The sequence below is a fragment of the Macrobrachium rosenbergii genome, chromosome 14, assembly GCF_040412425.1.
Source record: "Macrobrachium rosenbergii isolate ZJJX-2024 chromosome 14, ASM4041242v1, whole genome shotgun sequence".
NCBI classification, from domain to species: domain Eukaryota; kingdom Metazoa; phylum Arthropoda; class Malacostraca; order Decapoda; family Palaemonidae; genus Macrobrachium; species Macrobrachium rosenbergii.
This window is the reverse complement of record NC_089754.1, coordinates 27,877,332-27,901,905: the sequence shown is the minus strand read 5'-3', so window position 1 is coordinate 27,901,905 and position 24,574 is coordinate 27,877,332. Positions and strand designations below refer to the sequence as shown.

The window sequence follows — 24,574 nt, the reverse complement described above, 5'->3', positions numbered from 1 at the left end:
TTTAAGAGAGTCCTATAAATGCCTTCTTTTGTTACTCGGCAGTCACGTTTAATTACTCTAAAATAATAATAATAATAATAATAATAATAATAATAATAATAATAAATAATAATAATCGCTCTGCCCAAAGTAACATCGAACGAACCAATATCAATTTGCATAGTAATTTCCTTCCACGTTTAATTCATGGATAATAAAACGACAGCATTTATATTATCGTAGATCAGGAGTTTCGGGATAGAGTATTGAGAAATAAGAAATAATCTTCATTACCTGTTTCTAAGTGAATATTACACTTTGCATCTAAATTTAAAACGGAAGATTCAAACAGAACATCGTTCGCGAAACAGTTCATAATCTATCGCACCTCTACTGGAAACCTTTTAAATGTTTGAATTCATCATGTTGAAGCTGAACCCACTGGTAAGCTCCTAAGGATATAAAATTGAAGAAATAGTCTTTGCAGCTTCCCTTAACCTTATTAGCTAGACGTTTTGCTCTTCAAAGACTCCTTTCCTCTCCACCTACATCTATTCGCCCGGCTCCCTCTTTCCCCTGTTTCCTCCCTTAACCCTCTGCAGAGCTTCAAAGAATTTGCGGTTCTCAGCTTTTGTTACCACAAAGGAATATCCAATTAGGTTCTTTTTTCTCTTTCTTTCTATTTTGCTCGCGCTAATGAAGACAATATGCGCACGAGATTAGCTGTCCTTAAGTCTTTCAAGTCTTCAAGACACAGAACTAGGACAGGGTAATCATTAGCTCTCTCGTCTGTGTGTCGGTTACATATATATGTGTAGATATATATGTGTATATATATATATATATATATATATATATATATATATATATATATATCTGTTTATATATATATATATATATATATATATATATATATATATATATATATATATATATATATATATATATATATATAAATATATATACACATATAATGAGTGTATATAACCATCCTGCTTATATTAAATAGATTACCTTCATGAAGGGTCAGAGTCGTTCTCTTCTTCTCTGTCCTCTTATTTGGAGCCTTTGCTCATTTTTAAAGACGATCCGTCCTTAAATCACGCAATCATCCTTGTCCTTCTAATTTAGTTACTTTTTTCAATCCCACTGTTATGATATATATCAGATTGTTGAATTTTTATATTTTACAGCATGTTATCCAAGAACATTATTTTCCGCCATCCTTTCAAGTTCAGTGTCACCAAGAAGGCGGCCTGTTCTTTTCGCTTCATCTAGACTTGCCTACAACCCTGTTCCTGTGGTCTTTCATTCAGTCATGCCATTGTTCCCAAACTTTGAGTACAGGGTGTTTTGACCCTCCTCTTCGGCAAAACTCGTTTGAAACTCGTTGCCGAAGTTCCCTTTCTTTTCTCAACTGAAGAGCAATCTTTGCTTCTGCTATTCTTGTCTATGTTACTGATTCACGAGTTTAGCATCACAAAAACGGCTTTTTTCGTACCATATTTACTTTCAAGTCGTATAATTGGATTTTCTTAAAGTTTTTGTAGCTCCCGCTCCTTGTCAAGTAATATGATTTGATTATCTGAAAGGCTTTGTCTCTGCACCAGATGTCTTCAACCTTCAATTAGCCTTTTTCATTATCTTTACAGAATAGAAAGGCAAACTAGAGGAAGAATCCATTTGTTTCCACTCTCTCTCAAACTTATTTGGACTTCCCTCTACTACTTTTTTCCTCTGTCCATTAATTTAAAAACAAACGACCTTATAATTCTAAAATTCCAACCAATTTCAATATATCTAAAGATATCTAACTTCATTCTGCAGATACTTCTGTCGAAAGATTTTTAAAATTCTTCAAACTTAAAAAAAAATAAATTCCATAAATCGTTGTCAATCATTCTTCTGACTGTAGCATTTCTGCTTGCTTGAACATTTCACAGCGCTTTTTAGTTTTCTGTCAAAGAAAACTATTGAGATGGCTTTTTGTCTGTCCGTCTGCCCTCAGCTCCTAAAAACTACTGAGGCTAGAGGGCTGCAAATTGGCAAGTTGATCATCCACCCACCAATCATCAAACATACCACATTGCAGCCCTCTAGCCTCAGTAGTTTTTAATTGATTTAAGGTTAAAGTTAGCCATGAACGTTCGTCTGGCACCGCTACTGATGCCAACAACAAAGGCCACCACCGGGCTGTGGCTGAGAGTTTCATGGGCAGCGGCTGACAGTTTCATGGGTCGTAGGTGGGAGTTTTATACAGCATTCTACGCTGTACAGAAAGCTCCATTGCGCTGAAGAAGCTTTGTCGCATTTTTTACCTGTTATATATGACTGGCCTCAATCTGAATATGATATAGAAACCTGTGGACTCGTTCTTACTGACTTTACGATTTTTAATTTTTACATTTCTGCGCAATGCAATGGATGGTGTCACTGCACACTACTCCGGCTTAACATATGCTGTATTTGCAGTGCGATCATCCTCTTCACTGTCTTGTGAATCAAAGCTTATCCTCTGTGCTGTCCATCGACTTATGAACCGGATTAGGTTCCCGGCCTCTAGACGTAAGAGGAAATCGATGTCGGATGGAAACTGAATATTCACTTTCTCTTGATCTAATCATATACAAATATACGATGTATACGAAAAGCTGTATTAATTTTTTTTTATCTTTCCTGAATAGTGACCCCCAAGGGTTTTAACCCGGTATGTATCCACCTTTGCGGTGTGTTTAGTACAAGCCCGTTGGGAATTACCGAAAAAACATAAACAGAAGACAGTAAATATTGAAAAATTAATGACCCCCAAGAAATATCATCTCTAGATGACGACCCCCGAAAACCCTTGGTGGTCACTATCTAGGAGAAATCCCACTTTTTTTTTGGGGGGAGGGCATTTCAGACACCCTCGCAATTCACTGTTTTATCTCCAATTTCTGGTTTAACACTGGTAGCCAATATTTTTTCGTGTTTATTTCCTTGTTAGATTTTTTCCAATCATGTAAATCTTTATATAGGACCCGAATATGCATAACCTTTCACATTCCCGTTGGTTTCATGTACGTTACTGATCCTTGTTCCAAATATTTCTTTTTTTTTTTGAAATTAATATTATTTTTTTAATTTTGTAGACTGAATATTCCAACATTGTTCCAGTGCAATTTACATGATCTGTCCAAAGGGCGAGTCTTGTTGAGGCCATTTCAAATTAATTTATATAGCCCGGAACTATACGTTTTTAACTAAACTAAATTACGTTCAATTAAAAAAATTCATTAAAGTAATATTAGATTACAAACAGAAACAGTTCAGGAACATTAAAACTGTGTAGAAATATCTGAAATGAAATAAAAGAAAAAATTACTTTGAAAAAACTCTGAACAGAAAACGGAAGGTTTTTCTGAAAACCTTAACGCTTACGTTATACACTGGAAGTCATCGGCATCTAAGGCTGAACATTTTTCGGCGAGTTCCAGCTGATCACTTCCTTTCTTGTCAATATCTCGGACTTTGATCTCGAACTCACTGAACTCCCTGTTCTTATCGAAGCCTTGTCAAGTATTTATGTCTTTCTTAACGGTACTTTCTGCAACGTGCACTCATGGCTTAACCATATTTTTGGTACACAGGGGTTGCATTTTTTCCAAAATCCTTGCAACGTTTGTTCGGTTGAGGCTATGGCTTGAGCGAAAGTTGCACAAAGCTAGCATGTGTTAAATACTGTGGTCACTCTCTGAGCCATGATCTTACGACACCATACATGTTCAGAGATATATAAACAAACACTATTAAACCTGCATTGAATTCCTTTCTCCCAACAATATTCCCGAACGCTAAGAATGCGATTTTTGAAGCGCCATCTTCAAAAAAAAAAAATCAATTTTGAGTGAATCATAATCATATTTAACCGTTGGCGAACTCACTTATTAATGAAAATCAATAATGAATAGTTCATGGGAAAAATCTTTTTGTATTTTTTAGAAATTTTGTATTAACGAAAAGTGGATGATATGACATTTCTTGTAATTTTCCCCTTACAGAACTGTAATAATTCAAAAGTATATTTAGGTGCAAAAAAGTAAATTTAATTTTACAAGTATTCGGTTACTAAAGTAAGCGAGGAACTTAGCCGCAGATCAAATGTATTATATTTCATTAGAATAAGTAAGCATTAATCGCGCTGTTACCTATACATAACTAAATTTGCATTGATACTGGATTTTGAAATGTTATCAATACAATTAATAAAGTTTATATTGCACTCACCAAAAAAAAAACTGACTTCCAGGCTCAAAAGCATTAAATACTTAGATTTTTTTTAAAGAGCAAAATAAATATGGGTGACATATTTATTAACAGTCACCATTCCGTCAATTATTGTAAATACTTTTTAATCGTAACTTCACAAATATAGCGTTACAGCAAACAGTTTACAAAGTCTCCCTCCCGTCCCTCTATCTGCCTGTCTGTTTGTCATATACACGCATGCACGCACTCACACACACACACACAAACGCGCGGCCGCGCAAAAGGCTACGCAATAACAGTCTAGACCAAAATCTTACCAGGGGGTCAGCTTTGAGTTTTCGCATATGGGGCACGCTCCTCTTCGATCGGGCATGAGGGAGAGCGTGATGTACAAAGTGGAACTCGTCAGGCAAGCCGGCAATCTGCAAGGAAAGAAAAAAAGATGTGCGTTAGAGGCCATCTTGTCAATAAACATCTAAGAATGCATTGAGATCACACTGGTAACAAAACAGAAAAAACTTTTTTTCGCTGTTGAATATTTATCATGTATTTTAGAGTGTTTTTTTTCTCAGATATACAATATATTAAATAATATTTCAGTATTTTTGTACTTGGTCGTATGAATTTCAGGCAGTATTTTCATGTCCCTGAACTGTAATTTATATATATATATATATATATATATATATATATATATATATATATATATATTATATATATATATATATATATATATATATATATATATATATATATATATATATATATATATATATATATATATATATATATATATATATATATATATTGTTTCATCAGACGTATAATATCGTAAAGGATATTCCAGCATTTTCGTAATTTTTCGTGTAAATTTCTGGTAAATTCTCCTATATTCATATTACCACCGGACAATTAGGTTGTTTTCACACTTATTTTCTCACTCTTTTTATTTACACAGTGTTGCTAGCTTACAGAAAACCTAAATGACGGATTTTTAAAAATTTTCATTAAACGTCATTCTAACACTAAGAATTACTTCATTAGATTTTGGTCATGCTCCCGAAGTTGCGTTGAACTGAATATAGAATTTAGGCCAAAGGCCAAGCACTGCGACCTATGAGGTTACTCAGCGCTGAAACGGAAACTGACAGTAAAAGGTTTTGGAAAGTGTAACAGGAGGAAAACCTCGCAGTTGCACTATGGATCAACTGTTACGAGAGGATGAAAGGTAAGATGGAAGAAAGAGAATATGAAAGGAGGTACAATAAAAGCAACGAAAGGGGTTGCAGCTAGGGCCGAAGGCACGCTGCAAAGAACCTTAAGTAATGCCTACAGTGCACCGCATACTTCGGGGATGCTCCCGAAGTAAACTCAACTTTGAAATTAGCTCAGGCTCAAAATCCATTCGTGGATTTTCATTAAACTTTCTTAGATAGGTTCAAATAATGAATAAAGTACAGCTCATTACATTAAAATGATATGCTGAGCAGAAACTCCAAAAGGAACCTCCAAAACTTTCAGGAAATTTTTTTGGAAAATTCAGGTAGCATTTTTGTTTTGGTGGTACTTCGCTATTTATCCTTTGACTAGGTTGAACGGTAAACTCATCATCATCATTATTATCACTGGTATTCTTATTCGACTATGTTATGAGGTGTTGTTATTATTTTCTTCCGCTTTAGATGAAACTTAGTGATAAGGTACCTTTGGAATTTGCTGGGTATTGCCGTTAAAGGTTTGAGACCTTCATTTTTCAAAGACAGGTTAATCTAAACCCCATAATTTTAGTAAATATTTCTGTGTCTGTGACACTAAGCTAGTTAGAAGTCAGAGTTTGATACTTTACCCTTGGAGGCTGGTTTGTATGTTCCCAACATATTATTAACCTAGACCATTCGTCTAGGTCACTGGTTAATATGAAGACCATTGCTTTGGTTCTTTTCTTAAAATCTCAGAAACTATAATAATTAGATATATCCAGCCTTCAAAATATTGATCAGGACAGACATAAATTAAGTTTCGAGGATAACATATTCTTGAACTTAATTGATCTCACAATCTCTATTGCATTTTTGTATATCAAGAAACTTTTGGGTTGGTCATTATTCTTAAATTATTATATCAGCCTATTTTTCAAAGGTCTCAGGTCAGTTTCAGGTTAAAAGCTTTAGCTTTGATATTCTGTTTTTCTAAGATTTGGGAGTTGGCAATTATCAGCCCAAAACATGCTTGGCGTCGAACTATTTCTTATAGGTCAAAGGTCTACTTAAAAGTCAAGCGTGTACGTCCCCCCCCCCATTTTTTTTAATGAAACTTGGGTGGTGGGTACCGTGGAGTTTTGCAATTATTTTTTTCGAAGCCTTTTTCTTTTTTTTTTTTAATCATCTGTATTCAGTTTGTATAGATTTTCATTTATAACATATCAAACGTTATTTCGAATTTACATATATACTTGTAACAATGCTCCCACAGATTAGTGATGTGCCTGCTGCTAAGATATGTAAGCATAATTTTCTTCAAAATCTCATCACTACTCTGCAGATCTAAGAGATGATGATAGCTTTACGTATATGCTTTCAAGAATCTTTCTATGAACGTACAATAATTAAGTTTTGAGGAAGGTGGACTACTTCATCTTTTCAAATACTAAAAAGTTTTTTTTTATTAACTCCTCAACACCAAATTATTCATGAACTCCCCTTTATAACCATTTTTATTTTATCAGATAAAATAATAATAATATGTACACGCGCACACGCACATTCTATATATACATATACTATATATATATATATATATATATATATATATATATATATATATATATATATATATATATATATATATATATATATATATATACATAATGTGTGTGTGTGTGTGTGTGGTGACGGCAGTGACGCTTTCGGTATATAGCCGGTAGTTGTCATTACTTAGACGGGTGGATAAAAGAAATGCCACACGCACATTAAATATCTTTGTATCGGTCGGGAGGTAACAACTTCACTCTTATAGACCATGCAGAAAATCTCCTGCAGCTGCCCCATCCTAAGGGTAAAAGATATTAGGTAAAAGGGAAAAAAGAAATTATATATATATATATATATATATATATATATATATATATATATATATATATATATTTGTATGTATGCGTATATATACATAGATAGATAGATAGATAGATAGATAGATGTATATGTATAAATGTGCGTGTGTGTGTGAGGACGCGTGTGAGGATGTGTCTATGTAAATGTTATTCTTATTTTTCCTAAAACCCTTCCTCCATTTCGTTAGACTATTCCTTCTTCAAAATGTAAAATTCTTAGGACCCGCTCTTGGTTCAAATGACTCTTTCCCTCGTTTTCTCTTCTTAACATATTCAATATATTCTCACAGACCTTTTTTATTTTCTTTTTTTTTTCCCTTGTCCTATATACTAAGTGCCTTTAACCTTTGATATTCCATAAGGAACGCGTCCTGAACCACTACTTGTCATTTTCCAAATTTTAGTTTCGATATATATATATATATATATATATATATATATATATATATATATATAAATATATATATATATATATATATATATATATATATATATATATATAGTGTATACATAGTGTGTACGTATGTGTGAGTGTTTTTAACATAAATATTGTTAAAAATAATATCATAAACTGATAACAGAAAATAAGGAAAAGAAATAGATTCCCACGACGGCGAAGATCCACGATGTAAACGAGATCAGGCGGAGAATGGCGATAATGCTGTCGCTCAAGGAAGCATTGAAGGAGGACGCGAGGAGAGGGGTCAGTAATGAGAATAACAAGGGGAGAGAGAGAGAGAGAGAGAGAGAGAGAGAGATTCTCTATCTCGTGATAAGATGTCTCAAATTAGTGCTGACACATACAAGATGACGGAAGTGAGGCAGGGAGAGCATCAAATTGAATTGAGGCCTCCGAGACTCACTTGCCTATCTATAATTTATGTTTTGGCGAGATGAGAGATGGCACTCACTGATACCGGGGAATCCTCCTCCTCCTCTTCCTCCTCCTCCTCCTTCTCACTCTTCCTTCACACTCCTCCGTGAAGGAAATTGGACGGGAAATGAAAAAAATAAAAATATACACTTTTAGGAGAAATCAATGAGTGAATGATTATAAGCTGTCCGGCGTCATTTCAGAGTCGGGGCGAGGACAGCAAATGAAAAAGGCAGGGCGAAGACAGGTGAAAAATACAATACCGCAACATTTAGTACACAATAATTTCGAAAATGTGAAACAAATTATTTATACCGTGAGATATGTAGATCAACGACATTTTGAAGAAAATAATGCTTACATATCTTAGCAGCAGGTGCTTCAGTAATCTGCGGGAGCAATGTTAGAAGTTTATACGTAGTCTGTGGGAGCAATGTTACAAGTTTATATGTAGTCTGTGGGAGCAATGTTACAAGTTTATATGTAGTCTGTGGGAGCAATGTTACAAGTTTATATGTAGTCTGTGGGAGCAATGTTACAAGTTTATATGTAGTCTGTGGGAGCAATGTTACAAGTTTATATGTAGTCTGTGGGAGCAATGTTACAAGTTTATATGTAGTCTGTGGGAGCAATGTTACAAGTTTATATGTAGTCTGTGGGAGCAATGTTACAAGTTTATATGTAATCTGTGGGAGCAATGTTACAAGCTTATATGTAATCTGTGGGAGCAATGTTACAAGTTTATATATAATCTGTGGGAGAAATGTTACAAGTTGATACGTAAATTCGAAATAATATTTGATATGTTACAGATGAAAATCGATATAAAACTGATCTTGTCGATTTCCACTTAAGAAAATATCATCACGTATGCTAGTTTACAGTAGAAAGATATTTTGTTGTTGGGAGGCAGCGCTTCCGATAAAAAAATAGGATTTTTTGCACCTTGCAAGTGAAGGCTCCGCCTTTTAAAGGTGCTGTGCATCTGAATTCTCTCTAAAGGGGTGTTCGATTGGGAAACTGACATTTGTTCCAGCTCCATTACGACCACAACTTCAATACTGTTAATTAAGTAATCTTGGCAGAATGAAGCCAATTAAAGATAATACTGATTACTATCGTGATTTAATAAGGGGAATCGAACAGTTTCCCAAAAGCTGCCTGTAGAGATTTATTTTTAAATATATGTACCCCTACATAACTGTGGATTTGTTTCCCCGCTATTATGATTATCATTATATCTCCACAATTTGCGAGAAGCAATAAATCTTATCTCCCCGGTTCTAATGGCCTTGGTCCCCCTACTCTGGCCCCCACTAATCATATCCTTACCCCATTCTCAGCTCACAAGGCTTGTAGGCTTCTTGTATCTCCGAAGATCAGCTAAGCACCTAACAAAGGTCATAATCTTATACAACTAACCAATGAAGTTGCGGACGAAATATCCCAAATTTTGACTGATTTTTAACCTTTGTCTTAGAAACTAGTGATGGTTCAGTCTATTCAGAAAAAAAGGGAGCAGTCTATCCTCTCAGACTTTCTGATGACCACACAGAATCTCTTATTTATCTTGTAACTTAGAAGAAAATGTTTACGTATTTGTCATCTTTTTTGGGTGTTCAGGTTACTTCCAGGTTGTCTTAAAAAATTTAAATCATCCAACGATGCTAAATCTGATAATATAGGGTATTTTGTTTGGTTGTCGCAAATTTCTCTTATGCAATTAAGTTACCAGGCCTAAGGTGTCCCTATTCATATTTGAAGTATTCATTCTTGCATATCTGAGTCTGTTTTACCTCGTTAGATTTACCTCGACGCTGGAAAGTAGGCTTCCCTTACTTTTTTATAGGTACTATTTTGGCCACTGATCCATCTACCTTGAGTTAAAGTGAATAATCATTATAAAGGGCTTAACGGAGAGCAGTTGAAAATTAGTCAACTCTATAATAAGATTTGGCAGTCAGTGGTAAGTCTTTGGCATTTGAAGAACCTTAAAAATAAAAGATAAGAACAACAAAAATTATGACGAAGAATAATGCAAAGAATTGTTTTTCCAGAGGCCATAATTGTGCGTGTGGCAGATAAAAATAGCAGTCTCAACAAATATTTTTGTCGACAAATTGATCGAAAGAAGCAGGCATTCTCTTTCTTATAAAGGAACCGAGGGATCAGATTCATTATTCAACCAAACGACAAAATATTTCCATCAACAATGGCTCAAGAATTAAATTAACTGGGAATGTATTCGAAGAAAGTTATCGAATAAACGATTATTCTTTAAATTACGGAGAATAAATGCCCCTATTAGCGAAACAATACACGAGAAATGACTTTACCTGATAAGGAGTTTTCGCTAATGTACTCCGGCACCAAAATCGAGAAAGGATAATAAGTAACCCCGTTTGGGTAAACAGAAAAGTCATTGCAAAACGTCATGTTCATCCCCCTTCATGATATGCATTTGCCAAATGTGTCTGTGAATAGCAATTAGGGATGCAGTCTAAAAGAAAAAAGGTAAATGAGAAAATTTGGACAACGCTTGAATTTATATGATCCTCGTTTTGCTGGACAGTGAGATTACGGTAAATTCTCTTTTCGAATGTTTACCTTGACAACATGCTCAAAGAGAGAGAGAGAGAGAGAGAGAGAGAGAGAGAGAGAGAGAGTCAGAACAATATCTGTTTTAAACAAAGAAAACTATAAATAGGAGAGAGAGAGAGAGAGAGAGTCGTCAAACAATATCTGTTTTAAACAAAGAAAACATAAATAAGAGAAGAGAGAGAGAGAGAGAGAGAGAGAGAGAGAGAGAGAGAGAGAGAGAGAATCTGTTTTAAACGGAGAAAACACATAAACACCACAGAGAGAGAGAGAGAGAGAGAGAGAGAGAGAGAGAGAGAGAGAGAGAGAGAGAGAGAGAGAGAGAGTCGTCAAACAATATCTGTTCTAAACAAAGAAAACATATAAATAGAGAGAGAGAGAGAGAGAGAGAGAGAGAGAGAGAGAGAGAGAGAGAGAGAGAGAGAGTCGTCAAACAATATCTGTTTTAAACAAAGAAAACATGAAAACATATAACTAGGAGGGAGAGAGAGAGAGAGAGAGAGAGAGAGAGAGAGAGAGAGAGAGAGAGAGAGAGAGAGAATATCAGTTGAAAACGAAGAAAACACATAAATAGGAGAATGAGGTTTCGACTCTGTCGATACCTTTTAGGAAGCGTATTGATGGCTGTCAAGTGAAATAACCATAGCCTCGGGCAAAATACGCTTTTTTCTTTCTTACTTCAAAAGGATATATGATTTTGTTTTGTACCCTCGGCAAGGGTACAGTTGTCCTCGAAAACGATTTTTGTTCTTTTTTATCCGACGCTTTGCGCTCAATAAAGTCATGCCTGGCAACTATTGAAAGGAGACAGAATTTAAAGGGAAATCATTCATGATTGTTTTATGTTTAATTATTAGTAATTTCTATGACAGGAATACTCAACAAGAGTATTAATGATGGGAAGCTTGGATTAAATTATTGGCAGTCTGTTGCTTTATTCACTGAAAGACTAATTGCAACGGCAGTTCATTCCGAGTAATCAGTCGATTACATAAGTTAATAATCCCTATATTACTAATATTCCCTGTTATATAATACAGCGCTAAGAAGATAATACTCATTGTCAACTGAATTCAAATGTGTTTCACTCTTCCACCAAAAGCGAAACTTAATTTGATGGGAGCTTATCAATAATTACAATGATTCCGCTTCAAAATTTAAACGCAAACGCAATTGAAAACGGAGAGAAAATAAGCAGGTGGAGGAAGCGAGGCTGGAAGTTAAATTAGACACAGAAGGGAACCCTGAAACGGGGTGGCACCCAAGGGAAAATGAACTCAAGGGCAAGAGCACGCAAGAAATCTTATGGCAATGGTGATCATTTTGGAGGTACATACACTCAGGGGTAGAGGCAGGATTGGGCTCTTTCGTTTTTTTTATTCACCGCATTAAGTTTTATAAAATATATTCATTGAGAACACTGAAATGGAATAAACCCTTCACAGATGTTTAAAAACTATTATTTAAGTCTCTCCGTTTCATTGTGCAACCAGCTGGATGAAATAGAATCGCAAAGCGTACATAAATTCCTAAAGAGAGAGAGAGAGAGAGAGAGAGAGAGAGAGAGAGAGAGAGAGAGAGAGAGAGAGAGTGGCGGGTAGCTTGTCTTAGAAATTTGCACTTTCGTCAGTCCCTCTGAACTAGGATACTGGCATAAACCTTTAAACAAACTGACGATTGAGAGAGAGAGAGAGAGAGAGAGAGAGAGAGAGAGAGAGAGAGAGAGAGAGAACGAATAGGCACACACCCACCAGAAGAAACTGTCATACTTTAACACAACAGGAGTAACAGCAAAATCCACAGGCAACAACTGCAAACGAGAAAGAGAGCGAATAAAAAAAAAACATAACAAATCGCCCGGCGCCAAACTCCAACGAGAGAGAGAGAGAGAGAGAGAGAGAGAGAGAGAGAGAGAGAGAGAGAGGAAGTGCAACATGCTCGCAAGAAACGAGGCTTTTTCAGCCGTATCAGAGGAGACCATATGGTGGGAAAGATATGTATTCGGTTTATTTACCATATTTACGCATAAATATTTGTATTTACATGCATTGTGTGAGTGTTGCGTAAAAGTTCTTTATATAAAGAGTTTATACAAATACTACTAGTTTCCCATAAGTGCGTGATAGTCCATTCACAGTAATTAGCATTGAAATTTGTACCTATCCATTGCTATTTTCCCAGAAATGGGCAATTCGGGGCCAGAAAAAGAATCTGAGATAAGACATCATTGTTCCCACAATGTAAAACACTGGTACTCAGCACCCCCGTGTACAACCACATTTTGGCAGTCATAAACGAACTGATATCTTCAAGAAGCTAACACTCTCCATCATTTATCTCAATATCAAACCTAGTTAACGCGATTGGAATTTGAATAAACAGACGGCCGGTCGATGACTTGAGCAGAACGGACTATCCAACCATTCCCTAACCCATTCAAACTCTCGCCTTGCTGATTGTACCGAAACTACGGGATCGCTGGACAAACCACACAAATACCCATTTGTATTCGGAGTTAGGCTGGGGCATGTTCTGTGCAGTGCTTCCTAACGCAGAGAAACTTGCAATTAACTTGTTCCTCGGCCATCAACGCCTGTAACCCATTTGAAACCTATTCATACGTTATTGTTATCTTTGTAGATTACAAAATAGAGGAGAGTTCATATGAACTAGACACCGCTGAAAGAGCAACAGTAATGAAAATGATAACTAAAATATCTAATAACACTGTACATAGATAAAAGAAGCACAGTATTTAGTAAGAGAAAACGGAATTACTGCACATACACATACACAAACACATATATACTGTATATATATATATATACACACACATATACAGTATATATAGATTTATATATATACTTCGGATATTTCGTTTTTATTCTTTCCTAAAAATTTTAATCTACAATTTCTGATTATGCTTGTCGCTAAAAAGTTCTCTAAAAAGTAGAAGTCTTTCTCATCCTTTCTAAAATGCATTAGATGTTTTTCTTAAGGTCAGTCTAAAGTGAACACTTTATTTTGCTCACTTTAAATTATGCGATTTCCTTTTTCATGTTTTTCCTAATAATGGAGGAAAGTGGTGTCTTCATTTTTTGCTATTTAATAATAACTCTCTTATAAGAAATCTCCATAGAAAGAGCCTATTATAAGATCCATTTGCAGAAGTCAGTGCGTCACTCTTTGCTTTTCTATGGGCAACCTTCAAGTCATTTATATAGGTAGCCTTTTAGTCCTTTCTATAGGTAACCTTTAGGTCATTGCACTCGAGAACTGCTTTGTTTGAATAGCAAGCCACTTGGCAGATTTCAAGATACCCCTCAGGTTTTCTTTTCTCTGATGGACGGAACCGGGTCTTGTGAATGTTGGAGCAAACTGTTTTAATCAGTTCTATAACTTTATATGTTTAGAAATATGGTATTCAGCCTTCGTGCAAGATTCTCGAAGCATTTTATCCACAAAATTCTGAAGGTAACTTTGTCATCTACTTGGAAAAGTAATCCTTAAGCATTCCATTTCGATCGCGATATGATGTTTCTTTTCATCCAATCTCTTACAAAGGCGGAGCTATTTTTCGGCTGCTAGACTCACCTCAGTTTGAAATGTGTCTTAATATAGATCAACTTATACTATGATCGTTGTTTATGACAAAACCTTTATTCAGATATACTTAAAAACTATTTTTCAGTCTAAATGAATGTCATGTCCAATGTGTACCCGAAGCAAATTTTGAGTTAAATATAAATGGCACGAGAATCTTACACACCAAAATAAACCAAGAAAACTATATAAATAATGAGTCTCATAGCAGAAGAAATGTGCAAATTAATAAAAAAAAAAACTTTCTATTTATCTAAACAGATGCAAGACCGAAGCTTCATACCACACAATTCGGCTTCGAGTAACTGAAACACGAAATCTTCCAGTCCGGGCTGGCGGAGCATAAAGCAAAAATGTCAGGACCAGATCTGATAAAGCGGCCGAAATGGAGGTATGCGAATATGTCTCCGTGAAAGGGCGAGGGATTTTTCGCTATTATAGACTATGGCTAATGGTGAAAGATGAGACAGCTGAAAGTGGCCACCTGGGTACAGCCGTCGAACAGAAAGGTTACGGCAGAGAGAGAGAGAGAGAGAGAGAGAGAGAGAGAGAGAGAGAGAGAGAGAGAGAGAGAGAGGCATTGAATTCCCAGTTGCGTACTATAAGGCCATAAAGAAAAACATTTAATGAATGGGTAGGCAAATACTAAAAACAGAGTAACCGATTAATGTGCATATTTCTTGATAACGTAATGAACTAAAATAACTAAATCCTCTCCTGTATTCCAGTGTAACAATTACTGACAGAGAGAGAGAGAGAGAGAGAGAGAGAGAGAGAGAGAGAGAGAGAGAGAGAGAGAGAGAGAGAGAAGCTGTAAAATTTCACGTTTATTGCTAAGGAAACAATCAAACGAAATGCAAATAAAGGTACAGGGCTGAATGCATCGTCAGACCTCGATCACCGACGGGTTTATTTCTTGAAAATAAACACGAGGGTGAAGCGAAGGCTACAATTAACCCACTTCGAAGCGCAGGAACAAAAACAAAGTCAGCTGATACCTAAGAATAGCGCATGATTAATTTAAAGCCGAGGAAAGCTGGGGCTCTTTGCAAACCGGAGATTTCAGGAAGCGAGGACTTGAGCAGCTAGAATTGTGCCGAACTGGTCCGTATGCTTATAAGCTTCCAGTCAGTATGTTTGAAAGAAACGCTGCTTGGAAAGAATATTCTAGCCCGTGGATGCTTGGCGGGGTCAATTTGACCCCAGATGGTACAAAATCATTGCTATTTTATATTTGAGATTTTTTGGCAAATTCCCTTTTTGTGGCTTTTCATAAAAACATGTTTTATTTTATTTCGTGTCTTTTCAAAGAGTCTTTCATTAAGGATTTTTTTCCCATGAACCAATTTGGCATCGCTGCATGACTGGGGTCATTCTGACCCCAGTTCTTTCATATGCAGATTCAATATTTTTTTATTCAATATTTAGCTCCAAAAGAAAATTAGATGGGTGAATGAGAATATGCGACATCTTCATGACAATATCTATAACAAATAAGACGTTTGTAAAAATATTAACTTTTTATGTTATAAAAATCATAGACTATTTTTACAACAATGATGGTGTGGACTTCGAATTATTGTTTGTTACTTGTTATTACCATTATTCTGAACAACATTTTTATCCTATGTGCTTTTCATTTTCAGAACAGTTCATGTGTTGAATCTGTGTGGGTCTAAAACGTTTTGAGCAACTGTAATGAATTGGCTGTTGGGGTCAAAAACGTTTTGAACAAAAGCGTTGGGTTGGCTGTTGGGGTCAAAAACGTTTTCAGCAAATATGTTGAGCTGTCTGTTGGGATTAGATCAGTAAGTCAACAGCCTCTAGTAACTCACATCACATTACTCTAATTCTATCATGAATCGTCCAGAAAATTTGTGTGATGAACAAATTTGGAATCTATTAGAAGACAGTGACATCGAAGAGGAGGTGGATGCTGTAAGTGATGAAGAATTTATACCTCCCCCTACAGATATTTCAGCCAACAGCAGTGATGCCGATGATGATGATGATGATGATGATGATGATGATATTACCAGTGACAACTCTCAAGATGTTCCAACTAGAAGAGATGAGTTTATTGCTCCGTCAGGCGATAAATGGTTTTCGGCAGCTGCTGCAACACAGGGTCGTATGTCTTCAGTAAATGTCCTGACAATGCGATCAGGGATTACTGCATATGCAGCAAATAGAATAACATAAGATCCATCTTCTGCTTTTGATCTTATCTTTGACAACCATTCTGCGTGAAACATATAGACAGACAAGGGAAACGGATGTACAAAGATTGGAAGACATTGGTGCTTGAAGAACTTCAAGCTCACATAGGCTCGTGCATTCTAAGAGGAGTCTACAAGAGCAAAAATCAAGCTGTCAGGCAATTGTGGAACCCTCCATTTGGGCCTCCTATATTTTCGAAAACCATGTCAGTCAACAGATTTGAACAGATTCGTAGAGCACTACGCTTCGATAATCCTACTACAAGAAAGAGTAGGCAAGCTAGAGATAAGTTAGCTGCTGTTCGCTTGTTGTTAGATGGATTTGTTGAAAATTCTCAACGATGCTACCAGCATAGTGAGTGTGTTAATGTTGGTGAGCAACTATATCCATTTCGGGGACGTTGCAGTTACATCCAGTATATGTCTTCAAAACCTGCCAAACTCGGTTTGAAATTCTGGACTGTGGCAGATGCTAACTCATATTATGTATCTAACATTGAAATGTATACAGGAAAGGATGAAGAGAGAACTCGTGAATTAGGAATGCACATTGTACTAAAGCTCACAACTCACTTGCATGGAACTGGAAGGAATGTCACCTGTGACAATTTTTTTACCAGCTTGAACTTAGCTAGAGAACTCTCATTCAAAAGAATGTCATTAGTTGGTACTATTCGTAGCAACAGAAGGGAAGTGCCAAAGGAACTGCGGGAAATAAAGAAAAGGGGATTGTACGAAAGTGTGTTTGCCAATAGTGAAGAGGGAATGCAAATTGTCTCCTATAAGGCCAAGAAGAATAAAAATGTATTCTTACTGTCAAGCCAGCACAAGGATGAGAAACTGAGTGAGGGTATAAAGAAGAAGCCAGAAGTAATATTGTATTATAATTCTACAAAGGGTGATGTCGACTGCGTGGACGAAAGGGTTGTACATACAGTGTCAAATACACTAGTAAAAGGTGGCGTGTTCCAGTTTGGTGCAACTTGCTTGATCTGACATGTTACAATGCATTCATTCTTTATACACGTGTGCTTCCAAATTACCAAAATGGGAAATGCCACAAGAGGCGACTTTTTCATTCTGAGCTGGGAATGGCTTTGAGTCAAAAGTACAGAGAGTCTAGGAAAGCTAGTACTTCTTCAAGCAATCCAGAAGAGGACAGACTTGCTCCTGCTCCCTCTGTTCCATCAAAAAAGCGTTCCAGATGTAATGCATGTCCAAGCCGGGTAGAGACAGGAAATCTAGTACAAAATGTAATATGTTTTGCGAGTTTGTATGTCCTGATCATTATTTTGTAGTTTGTCATTCATGCAAGGCATGAGCCCTACAGTGTCATTTGCAAAGAGGATTTTTTTTTTACATTTAGTTAATGAACTTACAAGTTTGCCTTACATCAAACAAGTAAAAATCAAGCTTCACATAAGTACATCTCTAAAATGCTTTTTTTTTATTGATTTTTCATTTCCTTTATGTCATTAATTATTATTCAAATTTACTTCAGTTATTGTCTTAAATGAGAGAAAATAAACTTGGAATGAGTAGAGTTGTTTATATTATCCCTTTATGCATTTCTTAATGAAAATATAGTATTGGGGTCAAATTGACCCCAGTCATGTAGAGATGTAGGCCCAAAATGTTATGCATACACGGGCTAGTACCCATATTCCAAGGATTACTTTATACCTAGTAACCATATTCCAAGGAATGCTTTATACCTAGAAACCATATTCCAAGGATTATTTTATACCTAGTAACCATACTCCAAGGATTACTTTATACCTATTAACCATATTCCAAAGATTAATTTATGCCTAGTAACCATACTCCAAGGATTACTTTATGCCTAGTAACCACATTCCAAGGATTACTTTATACCTAGTAACCAAATCCCAAGGATTACTTTATACCCAGTAAACACATTCCAAGGATTACTTTATACCTGGTATCCAAATGCCAAGGATTACATTATATCTAGTAAACACATTCCAAGGATTACTTTATACCTAGTAACCATATTCCAAGGATTACATCATACCTAGTAAACACATTCCAGGGATTACTTTATACCTAGAAACTAAATTCTAAGGATCACTTTATACCTAGTAACCATATTCCAAGGATTACTTTATACTAAGTAACTATATTCCAAGGATTACTTTATACCTAGAAACCAAATTCCAAGTATTACTTTATAGGTATAAAGTAATACTTGGAATTTATACTAAGTAACCATATTCCAAGGATTACTTTATATCTAGTAACCATATTATAAGGATTACTTTATGCCTAGTAACCATATTCCAAGGATTATCTCATGCCTAGTAACCACATTCCAAGGACTTTACACCTAGTAACCACATTCCAAGGATTACTTTATACCTAGTAAACACATTCCAAGGATTACTTTATACTTATTAACCATATTCCAAGGATTACTTTATACCTAGTAACCACATTCCAAGGCCTTATATCTAGTAACCAAGTTCCAAGGATTACTTTATACCTAGTAATCATATTCCAAGGATTACTTTATACCTAGTAACCACATTCCAAGGACTTTATACCTAGTAAACAAATTCCAAGGATTACATTATACCTAGTTAACACATTCCCAGGATTACTTTATACCTATTAACTATATTCCAAGGATTACTTTATACCTTGTAACCACATTCCAAAGACATACCTGGCAACCAAATTCCAAGGATTACTTTATGCCTAGTAAACACATCCCAAGGATTACTTTATACCAAGAATTGAAGCGCTTTAAGAGGGAAATTATAAAGAAACAAAATCAAAGACTCGGGTAGCAACGCTGGCCTTAAATGCCTAACTGATTCTGAAAACGTCCCAGCGCCAAAATTCTTTTTACCGAGCGTATTCCACAATATTAAAGAGTTGCAACGCCTCTGGCTGAACTATCATCAGATTCCCTGAATCACTTCATTTACTGACAACATCGTTAGTGATCAATATGCCTGCAACTTTGAGCTTGGGGAGGTAAACTGGAATCAGCTCTATGAGTAAGGATTCGATTTGGAAACTTCGGGATCGTTAGTCATTTCATGCAGGTAGTGGATGCGCGTTTCATTTTCCTGGTGGATATATAACAATTATATATGCGTTAATGACGTTCTTTTCAAACTGCGAATTATGTATATGTAAACTGCACAAGGACACTCGTGTACATGGACATATCTATATAAATATTATAACAGGTATCCGTATTGTAAATATGAGAGACACGCGCACGGGTTACTTTCTTCAGCAGTATTTACAGAAAAGGGGATTTAAATCATAGCAGCCTTTCGTCCAGTATCGTGAACCAAGAGGTGGTCTCACTACTGCTATCGTTCGTAATCCTAATACGGGAGGAAAGAGAATTTTCAAAGACTGTATGTTTTTATACGGAGTTAGGCACGTTGTGATAAGGTATCAAAAACTGTTAAGAATTTTCAAGCTGAGAGGTCATTTTTGTCTATTAACATTACATACATATATATGTATATGTGTGTGCATGTATGTATGTATGTAATCATCTATGTATGTATGTGTGTATATATATATGTATGCGTATATATATATATATATATATATATATATATATATATATATATAATATATATATACATATATAGGCACGTGGTGATAGGGTATCAAAAAAAGGTATGAATTTTGAAGCTGAGAGGTAATTTTTGTCTATTAATAATACACACACATATATGTATGTATGTATACACACATACACACATATACCTGTATATATGTATATATATATATATATATATATATATATATATATATATATATATATATATATATATATATATATATATATATATATATATATACTATATATATATATATATAGGCACGTGATCAAAGGGTATCAAAAACTGTTATGAATTTTGAAGCTGAGAGGCCACTTTTGTCTATTAATAATACGCACATATATATGTATGTATATACTGTATATGCATATATATATATATATATATATATATATATATATATATATATATATATATATATATATATATATATATATATATATATATATATATATATATATATAAACATAATCCTCACAAACAGAATTCCCCTGACTCAGAACGGAAAATCCCGGTTTAGGATATTAAAACCGCTTTAATCCTAGTAATGCATATGTCACATCTGATTCTGAAAGGTTAAAGGTGACAGCGTCGAAGAGGAAAACTCCCCCTCCCACTCTTATGTCATATAATTTTTCGACTTAATTCACGGTTCAGTTTTCAGTTCCTAATTTGTATAATTATTTTGTTTGTGTTAATCCCGGAAGATTTGTTTATAATTTACGATAACTTTGAAAATAGGAATAATGTCTAATTTGCTCTGACCAACTGGTATATATGAGGAATCTCCCTCCCACTCTTGTGCCATATGATTTTTCGTATTAATTCACGGTTCAGTTTTCCGTTCCTAATTTGTATAATTATTTTGTTTGTTAATCCAGGAAGATTTGTTTGTAATTTACGATAACTTTGAAAATACGGATAATGTCTAATTTGCTCTGACTAGTTGGTATGTATGAAGAATAAATTCTCTAATCTCCTACTAATTACTTTTTTGATAAAGTCATTTGTGGGTTGAACACCAAGAGATAAATGGATGATATTCTGTTGTAACATTTCATTAAATAGACAGGCTGATAGACAAGCAAAATAAATGAAGCTGAATATCGCTATGAAATTCTGTATTCTAGATCAGCTTTAAAAGAGTTTGATTTTGAATTCAGCCTAAATAGTTTATACATTTCATTTTTCAGCTGTCTAAAATGTCATTTTCTTTTCCTTACAGTGACATGTTATGTTTGCGGTAATAGATAATGATATTTTTACAAATTTTTTCCATATTTTTTCATCGCATGTTTTCAGAATTTATACTCCAGCAAATACCTCACCCCTTCTGCATAAAAGGCAAGGTGAATTATTTTTTTCCTTCTTTTCTTCCGGAAAATGGCACGTGCAGAGATTAAAGAAGGCTGTCCTACAGAAGTCAATTTAATTTCCAGAGAAATCTCGAACAACCTTGTCAGATAATTCCAATGCGTCATCGACTGGGGAGACAACTGAAATGTCTTTCCACTATTTAAAATTATTTATTTGTTCTTATTTGTCTTCAATTTAATATGGTCACATTGACGCTCTTTGCTGCTGTGATGCCACTTTAATCTTTTAGTTAATCGGATTTTACTTTGCTGAGGAAAAAAATAATGCTTCAGAACTAAACGTGAAATTACGAAGGCCTTGCACGAAAAAAATGGTAATTTTCGTCATCATGAATATCTGTTTTTTTATCACACACTTTACACAGAAATTAAGGTAGGACTTAATCCTTTTACTACGAGACCTAATGACTAGAGGAGCATGATAATTTTCCTTAAGAACCCTATATAAAATTCACTTCGCACCTAAGCTTTAAAAACGATTTAGTCCCTGAATCTGACACAGCTTCAGTAAATGTATGTTCCTCTTTTCTCCGTATCATTTGGTTTTATCTACGTTACTCAAGAATCTCAAAATGTCTCAAAAGAATTCTCAGAAATATCACAAAAGAATTTTCAGAAATTCTTAAAAAAAAAACTGAACAGTTTAATGCGATGCTATAGGCTAACAGAGAGAAATGAAAAAATTGAAAAGTTATGTGAGTAACGACTATCAGTCCTCATTATTATTGTTCAACACAGTCAAGGGGTAAATCGTCATGTATAGCCTGAAAAGAAAGCCCTGACTACTGGTTATTAAAGGCTAACTATGCCACGCAAGACAGTGCATTCTGCTCTGTGTACCTGCTGTTTTATATATTATTTTTGAGTAAAGACAAACAAGCATCACACGCGATGAGCCTGCTTTGCTTTTAAAATTAAAGTATACCTTAGTTTTACCAGACCACTGAGCTGATTAACAGCTCTCCTAGGGCTGGCCAGAAGGATTAGACTTATTTGACGTGGCTAAGAACCAATTGGTTCCTTAGCAACGGGACTTACAGCTTATTGTGGGATCCGAACCACATTATAGCGAGAAAAGAATTTCTATCACCAGAAATAAATTCCTCTAACTCTTCATCAGCCGGCCGGGGAATTGAACTCCGGCCCATCGAGTGACAGTCCAAAAAGTCGAAAGGAGGGTTCATCTTATAAACATTCAAATTTAGTCACACGAGCTACGAAATTCAGCATCCAAAGAACTCTCAATGACTCAGGCAATTACACCCAAACAAAAAAATAAAAATGAAGATAGCATAAAACTGAATGTGAGCCTTATCCAGTGACGATACTAAGTAACTTCTTGACGATAAATGGTATCAAATGAAAATTATTCTTATTACTATATGGCAAACTCGCCTCTTAATTTGGCAGTTTCTTCACACACATGCACATAAACATGCACACAAACGCGCACACACACACACATATATGTACATATATATATATATATATATATATATATATATATATATATATATATATATATATATATATATATATATATATATATATATATATATATATAGAGAGAGAGAGAGAGAGAGAGAGAGAGAGAGAGAGAGAGAGAGAGAATATGCAAATACAGTTAAAAACAGTAAACAAAAAGACGCCATATTATTGATATCTATCAAAAAAGCGGAAAAAAGCAAACTTCGTAGCCTGGAAAAATCAAACAAAATAAAATCAAGATCTTTACAGAACATTATCCGGGTGTGAAAATTTTATGTGGGGGGCGAAAATAGATTTGGCCTTGCCATCTCTTCAAATATGCGAAGTCTGTGTGAGATATGTATAGGAATCAGTATTGTTGAATTCTCGTGTCCTATTCCCAAATATCTTCTTCCCTTCGCCCTTGACGCTGTTGCTGTTCTTCATCTCTCTCTCTCTCTCTCTCTCTCTCTCTCTCTCTCTCTCTCTCTCTGTCTGTGTCGCCACGCATCTGGCATCCAATACTTATATCTGATGGAGACCGCTAGGAAGGAAACGGCTGCAGAACAGAAGAGAATGCTGATAAACGCTCGCACGCTTGAAATTTGAGATAGGTTCAGAGGAAGTTTGCTTCTGGCTAGGAATAAAATAGACAAGGGGGGCAAAAAGTAAAAGGTCAGAATGAAAGCTTGATAGCTCACCAGATGCCTTTTTCACTATTCAGGGGACTTTCTGTAAATTTTTTGTACCTTTGTATATGCTTCTTGTATTTGTAAATACAAAGAATCAAACGATATTTGACATATGGAAGTAGGTTATATAAATATATATATATATATATATATATATATATATATATATATATATATATATATATATATATATATATATATATATAGTATAACTTGATGCTTTGAAAAATCATGACTGTGGTTAATAAAGAAGACACGAATGATCACCGACCATAGATCTGTTCAAGGGCAAAAAGTTGAATGTTTTGGCAATGCGAGACACAAATATGAAAGGGCAATGTATGCAGGCATATGAAGGACAAAGGGATATTGTGTCTGCCGTAGGTAAAAGGAGCAGAGTTTGGAAAGAAGTAGCGCTTACAGTGTCACGACCAGTATGGGGAACGGGTGAAAGAGTACAAACAATTTACTTCGAGGAATTTATGGGGGAGACTGAGTGTGGCTGGAGAAAAGATGTAACGGTGAGTGTACAACTTCCAGGAATGATAAAGAATGAGACTGAAAGAGAACGTTTTCGTAATAGCCTGAAGCTGAGCATGGATGTGTTCTGAGAATATGAGAGGGTGGTTGCTCTAGGCGATTTAAATGCAAAAGTAAGAGACCGAGAAAGGTACGACATTTTTGGTAAGCGTGGCATCTCCTGAGTAAATGAGAGTGGAGTCTTATGGAAACTCATTTCACAGGGACCTCCATGTTGGGAATATGAGGTTCACATAGCAGAATATTCATAAGTATACT

General features: G+C 35.3%; 1 protein-coding gene across 2 annotated transcripts in view; it reads right to left on the bottom strand.

The window, feature by feature from the left end:
* Positions 1–24,574, bottom strand: part of amon (amontillado) — a 273,648-nt gene that overhangs the window by 39,704 nt on the left and 209,370 nt on the right. For both annotated transcript variants that reach the window (XM_067116245.1, XM_067116246.1), the window contains exon 2: positions 4,545–4,649. In XM_067116245.1, coding sequence (XP_066972346.1) covers positions 4,545–4,649 — 105 coding nt within the window. The remainder of the gene's footprint in view (positions 1–4,544; positions 4,650–24,574) is intronic.